The 6426-nt window shown below is 54.5% G+C and overlaps 1 protein-coding gene across 1 annotated transcript in view; it reads left to right on the forward strand.

Annotated features, from left to right (window-relative positions):
* LOC109377461 (probable palmitoyltransferase ZDHHC11) overlaps positions 1-6426 on the forward strand; it is a gene marked incomplete at its 3' end in the record, with an annotated part of 14736 nt that overhangs the window by 4550 nt on the left and 3760 nt on the right. Inside the window, exons 5-6 of the mRNA XM_019633803.1 lie at positions 2278-2452; positions 2983-3084. Coding sequence (XP_019489348.1) covers positions 2278-2452; positions 2983-3084 — 277 coding nt within the window. The remainder of the gene's footprint in view (positions 1-2277; positions 2453-2982; positions 3085-6426) is intronic.

Here is a 6426-nt window from a genome sequence, read left to right on the forward strand (position 1 = left end):
GTCACGGGTTACAAATTGATTGACAGCAGTAAAACAGTTTCACTTCTTTTCAAATTTCTCAATAAAAGCCATGCGCTGACCCGATTCTGGGCTCACTCAGTCTTCTCTGGCTGAGTCCCTTGGTCTCGCTGTTAATCTTACTTTTGTCTCTTGCTCTTATTCAATCTGCGTCGCCCCTTAAGAGAAACCTGTATGCCCTTGCCACGCTGGACGTGACAGTTGAATGCTGAGCTGCTGGCCGAGGCATTTGGTCAGGCGAGCGAGTGGGCTCTCTTTCACACAGGGTGCCTGGTGTACTCTTGTTCTCGTTTTGGACAGCTTCATGTCCCAGGGGCTGTGGGCAGCTTTTCCTACTGCGTCTGGGTGGCACGCTGTCCTAGCACTTCGGGGTCCCCTCCCCCTGGAAGCCTTACCTCTTTGTTCCAGGGATGCATTCTGGGATGAGGCCTGTCCACAGCTCTGCTAGTTTGGGATGGCTTGGGAAATTGGCTGCATGGAGTTCGCCAGGGCTGGCTGGGCAGGCCAAGGTCAGGTGCCTGGCTCCTCACTTTAAAGCTGAGGTCCAAGTGCTGGCCATGCAACTCCCTGGCAGTTGTCTCATGTGGGAGCGCAGTGTTGGGGGGGCCAAAGGCTTGGGCTACACATCTACATCCCAACCTTACCTGCTACCGAGGGGAATGCCCCATCCGGCTACTACTCCGACCCCCTCCTGACTATCCACCCATCCCTCCAGACTGTGCCCCCACCCACCCTTCAATTTACCCACATGCACCCCAGCTGTCCCCTGACCACCCTGACCCCTCCTGTCCACCGAGCTGTCCCCTGGCTGCCTCCTGGCCAGCCCACCTCCTCCTGTCCATCCACTTACCCCCTCCACCCTGGCTGTGCCCTGGCCACCTACTCCACCATTTTTTTACAAGGGCCATTCTACCCTAGTTCTGTGCAGGAAGGGGCTGCACCTGGGCCCCAGTGCTACTTCTCATTGTCCTGGGCTGTCATCACCTGTGTCCTGCTCCTATTGCCCTCGTGACCACACAAATAGTACAGTGTGCATCTGGCCTGAACCTCAGGCTTCAGGGAGCAGGTGCTGGGGGACCAGCATGCCAGGCCCATGTTAGTGTCACTATCCATGACCGTAAGGCCTGGCCTAGCAACTGAGCACCTGTCCCACTGCCCCACACCCTGTCCAGGTGTCCAGGGGCCTGGCCTCATTCTGCTCAACAGCAGTGCAGTTCTGCAGGTCAGCCGTGGTGTTCTCGTGGCTGATGCTGGCTTAGGCTCAGGCCTTACCCCCATCCAACCCTGCAGGTTCCTGAGGCTTTGGGAAGGGTCTGCATGTCATTTCGTCCCCTGCGTGGCACCAGAGGGGTCTGATCAGTCCTGTCCCCTGCAGAGACACTCCTCTCCCCCTCCTAGGGCTTGGCTAGTTGTCAGCCTCTCCCCTGGATTTGTCTAACCCTCTTGGCGTTTTGCTCTATCCTGCCTTCCTCAGGGTCACCTCAGGTCCCCCCACCATCCATGGACTCTGCAGCCTCCATGCCCTCATTGGGCACCCAGGGCCCTGGGTTTGCACCCAGTAGCTGGAGGCCAGAGGATGAGGGAGGGATGAGCCACCTTGGCCAGTAGCAGCCCCCACTTAGGCTTCTTGCACACTGTGGAAGTCTGTGATGGGCCTTATCCACATAGGGTCTGAGTGCCCAGATGACTCCACACTGAGGCTGACTTACACTCAGGGTGCAGAGGCGGGATGTGAGGGTTTGTTTCTTCCCTTAGGCTCCAGAGGGAGTGGGAGCAAGTGAGAGCCCCCTGGGGCGTGTGGGGAGACAGTCCACTCATCCCAAACCTCATTGGCTGAGGATGTGAATCCTCCCTCTCCTCCCCCTGCTTCTTCCTTTCTTGAGCATAAGCTCAGAATGCCACCCAAGCATTGGGAACCTCTCTGCAGACCCCCCATTCCACCATGACAACCTTCAGTGTGTGGCCTGGTGTCCACCTGCTCGCACAGGCCTTTCCAGCTGCCTTAGTGTGGCAAGTGGGAGCCATACACTCAGGTGAACAACGGTTCACTTTTTGGGACCCTGGCTCCAGGGTGAGAGTTTCCCTCCAGCAGTCCCTGCTTCATCTTCCTGGAGCTCGGAATGCGAAACAAGAGAGGCTGTCCCAGGTCCCTGCCACTAGGTGGGCCCACAGCTCCTGGCCGGACACCAGGGCCTGGATATGTGGTGCCGTGCTGACCAGGCCGAGGGCTGAGTGCTTCCTTGACACACCACCCACAGATGATGAGCGGAGTGTTTGTCTTGCATGGCATTGTTCATGTCACTGCAGTGACAATTGATCCAGCCGAAACCAGTGTTAGTCTTAAAATTTACGGAGCACCACGGCCTTCTTTCAACCGCTCCCACCAGGCACACGTTATCCAAGACCAGTACTGTTGCCTGTGTGATTCTATTGTGTGAGTGCCGGGGGTGGGGCTGGCTCCCACCCACTCGGGAGGGTCACTGTGATGCTGTGCCCCACAGAGACAGGGGCTGGGCTCAGAGCCAGGGTGGCGGCTGGGGGCCTGCATGTGTTTCGTGCTTTGGCTGGTGCTGTGATCTCAGACACATTCCTCCCCGCCCCATCTTAGGGGCCGGAGAGCACAGTCTTCTGTGGGGTTTCTCAGATGAGCCCCTGCCCCACCAGATCACAAGGTGGGTAGAACCCGAGGGTCTCTAGCAATCCTGGGGACCTCAGTGAGTTGCCTGGGAGGGAGGCCCAGTGGTCATGGTGGGATCCGAGCCCGGCCTCCAGGCCTCAAACCCTGGCTCCAAGTGGCAGGCATGGCTGAGGAAAGGCACGCCACTGCTCGGGCACGGGTCCTCTCTGACCCTGACTTGGGCTGCTGCTGCCCTTTTGTCCCCCGACAGGCAGATAAGGATCTAACCCCATCCCTCTCCTGCACAGGTTGCTGACAGGCTCTCCCTCCCCAATTTTTCCTTCCAGGAGCATGAAAGCAAAACATTGTCGTGCATGCAACAAATGTGTGTCTGGCTTTGACCATCATTGCAAGTGGATGAACAACTGCGTGGGGAGCAGGAATTACTGGTGAGGGTGTGGGAGAGGGACCTCGTGGGTGAGAGCTGTGTCCCATCCTTCAGCACAGCCACGCTTGATGTCCTCTGGTGTCCTGGTTTGGTCTTGAGACATGTTTCAGTGGGGCCGTCCCAGGACAGGCCATGTCCAGCCCATCCATCCTCACAGAGTAAACTGTTGGAGACCTCCATTAGGATTGGCGAGGAGCCAGCTTCGTGGGGCTGACGAGTCCTTACTCTGCTGGCCTGATTTCCTCTGCCTTCTGCCCAACAGGGCCCTGAGGCCCTGAGGACTGTGCCAGGAGCAAGTATCCAGCCATGGACGGGAGGCATTTTCTCTGTGAGCTCAGGCTGCAGGGCCGGTGGTTCACCAGGCTGTTAGTCAGCCCTGCTGGTCGTAAAGAGCTGCATGTCACCAGGAGAGATACAAGCGCCTCCCCGGTAATCTGCACCGCACTTTGAAAGGGGAGGCCTTTGCTGGCAGGTCACGTGGCCTGCCAGCTGCGGTCTATGTGGAGGGCAGAGGGGGCTCCATGGCTCACCCACCGGTAGGCAACAAATGTGCAAAGTGTTCTCCCAGCTACCAAGCGAGGGACACAGTGTGGGAAATGCCCCAGTTGTGCCTGCATGGAAAGAAGCTTCGCTGCTTTGAGCAGAAGGAAATCCAAAGGTCCCATAATTAGAAAAATCCAATCAGAATTGCGTGACTGGAAGGGACCTGGGAACACTTGTCCTGCCTCTGCCCCTACAGAAGAGGGGCCCCAAGAGGGCAGGGGGCAGGGCAGAACCCCAGTCCTCACGCTGGCATGGTCTCTCCCCTGCATGCAGCTCTTTAGGGCTGGCTGATCACGTCGAGGTCTGATCAGCTGTTGGGGGAATAGGTGAGGGCATATAACCCTGCTCATGAAGACAGGCTCTGCTGACCATAGCTCCAGACAAGAGCAGGCTGAGCTGGGGGTTCCCAGCAGGACTCTGAGTCTCAGGAGCCATACCCGCGATCATGGGCAGGGTTTGCAGGACAGAGCTCGCACCTGGCACACAGCAAGAAAAGGCCTGCTTTCTTTGGCAGGAGCACACGGACCAGAAGGGGCACCATGTGCGCAAAGACTGGGAGACAGGGTAGGGTGACAGCCAGGTGTCCACCGGTAGCTGCCCCCAATTACCTCCTGTCCCTTCATCCATCAGGCAGAGAAAGCAAGGAGAGCAAGTGCATTTAGGAGATAATTTGGTCAAAATAGGTGAATAAACAGAGGCCCTGAGATGGGTCTGGACGAGAGAATGAGGCATGGTGCCAAATTAAAGGCTGGCGAGGGCCGTGGTGCAAACTAAGACATGAATCAAGGAAGGAAATGATTCTTTACGGACATTTGAGGGGAGAGGACCATGACAAGTGTGCCTATTTGGGGGGACCCCTACCCATCTTGGGGGCCCACCTCCTGCTCCAGTTGAGAGGGCAGTTCTGCCCAGACAGCAGGACCAAGATAACCCTGAGGATTCAGGGGGGTGTCCAGCCCACCATCTGGAGGGAGCTGCCTCCCATACCACTGGGCTCCTGGAGTCCAGAGCCAGGTGTGGGGGCCATGCTCTGTGTCCCCTGTATCTGTGGTGTCACGGGCCCAGGCCCTGGAGGATCTGAACTCAGGAGACTCGGCCAAGGGCAGCAACCAGCCAAGCATGCGGATTCACCTCCGAAACCCTGTGTGGCCGACCTGCGTGATTTTAAGTTTGATTTTGGCAATTCCCAAGACAAAGCAAGTGAGGCTTAGCATGGAGGCATAGCCACCATTTTTCAAAGTTCTGGTGATGAAGGATGGGGAGCAGTATGGAAAATGAACAAAGCAATTTAAGTTCTCTGGAAAAGCAAGAAGAGGTCAATAGTGGAACATATGTCCCAATAGAAATTACTGTTTACACTCAAGAAGAAGAAATAACCTATTGAAGTTATCAGATGAAAAATTATGAGTGCTGCTCCTTCACCCCAGTATAAGAAGGTCACTTGCATCAGTGCAGAAGAGAATGGCTTGGCACTGGAGTCTCACAAGGAGTGAAATGAAATAGAACCAAATGACTCCAAAGGAACAGAGGGTCTCAGAAGAAACTGAAGACATTATAAAAAAGGGGAAAGCAAAACTCATTAGAACATAATAGAATGTGTCTGTGGATGTTCTCTTGTGTGCTAATATACTTTTAATGCGTAGAAGAGGGATCCGGGATATCTCTACACGTAATATATTTTCAACAATGCTGTGAAGGGATATCTCACTTGAGTGATTCCATTTTCAAGAAACTAGGTCAAGAATTAGACAATTGAAAAGGGGGCTGTAAAGTCCTGGCATGCATGATAAATGGCTCTGGTACTTGTGTGAAAACTTTTAAGTTCTTGAGTTGATCTGAAATGTATTCTTGCTCCCTGACAAAGGGTAGATTTGCACCTTGATGGTGGTGTTCTGGATTTTTCTTATCAGCTTAGAGCTAGCCAACTGCAGAGACAGTTGGTAAAATTGTTTGAATTGAAAAGCTGGCATACTATTATTACAAGAAAAAATGTATTTGTGGTTTAACCTGTACTCCCTACTAAAGTTCTGCATTTCATTTTGGTAGAGAGATTCACATCATCACACACAGTGGGCCTGCTCTTGGCCATACCCACTCCATGCCAGAGGATTGTTGCACAGACTCTGGAACCAGACAGCCGAGGATCAATGGTCAGCTCCAGCACTTGCTAGCTGGGCAAGTTTGGGTTATTTGACTCTGTGCCTCAGTTTCCTCTCTTGTAGAGTGAGGACGCCAAAACACCTATGTCTTAAGAGTGTTCTGAGGAGTAAATGTATGTAATGAGCTTAGGACAGAGCCTGGCATATTATAAGTATTAGCAATCATTGTTCTAATTGAAGAATTAAGTTTTAAGGGCCATCCTTGGAATAGAATTTTAAAGTAGAAGAGTTAAGATTATGAGGGAGGGTCGGCCGAGTGGCGCATTGGTTAAGAGCTGGCTTGGGATGCCAAGGGCCCCGGTTCGGATCCCACATATGAGGGCCAGTGACACTGCCCTCTACAGCTAAGATGCTGAACAACAGCTCGACCCAGAGCTGGGCTGCCGTGGGTCGCTGGCGATGGCGTAGGCTGCAGTCCCCTGCTGCAGTGGGTTGCCATGGGCTACTGTGTGTAGCCAGCGGCCAGCGTGAGCGGCCAGCAGCCGCCGTGAGCGGCCATCCAGAGGCTGGTGACTGATCTGCCTCGCCTGGGAAGAGCGCAATGATGGTGCCAACTTGGGCCAGTGAAGCAACATCCTCCACAACTAGACTGAAGGACAAAGCAACAGCAACTTGTCTGTTCCCCTTCCCCCAATTCCCCA

Source organism: Hipposideros armiger, unplaced genomic scaffold, assembly GCF_001890085.2.
Source record: "Hipposideros armiger isolate ML-2016 unplaced genomic scaffold, ASM189008v1 scaffold_1413, whole genome shotgun sequence".
Taxonomy (NCBI): domain Eukaryota; kingdom Metazoa; phylum Chordata; class Mammalia; order Chiroptera; family Hipposideridae; genus Hipposideros; species Hipposideros armiger.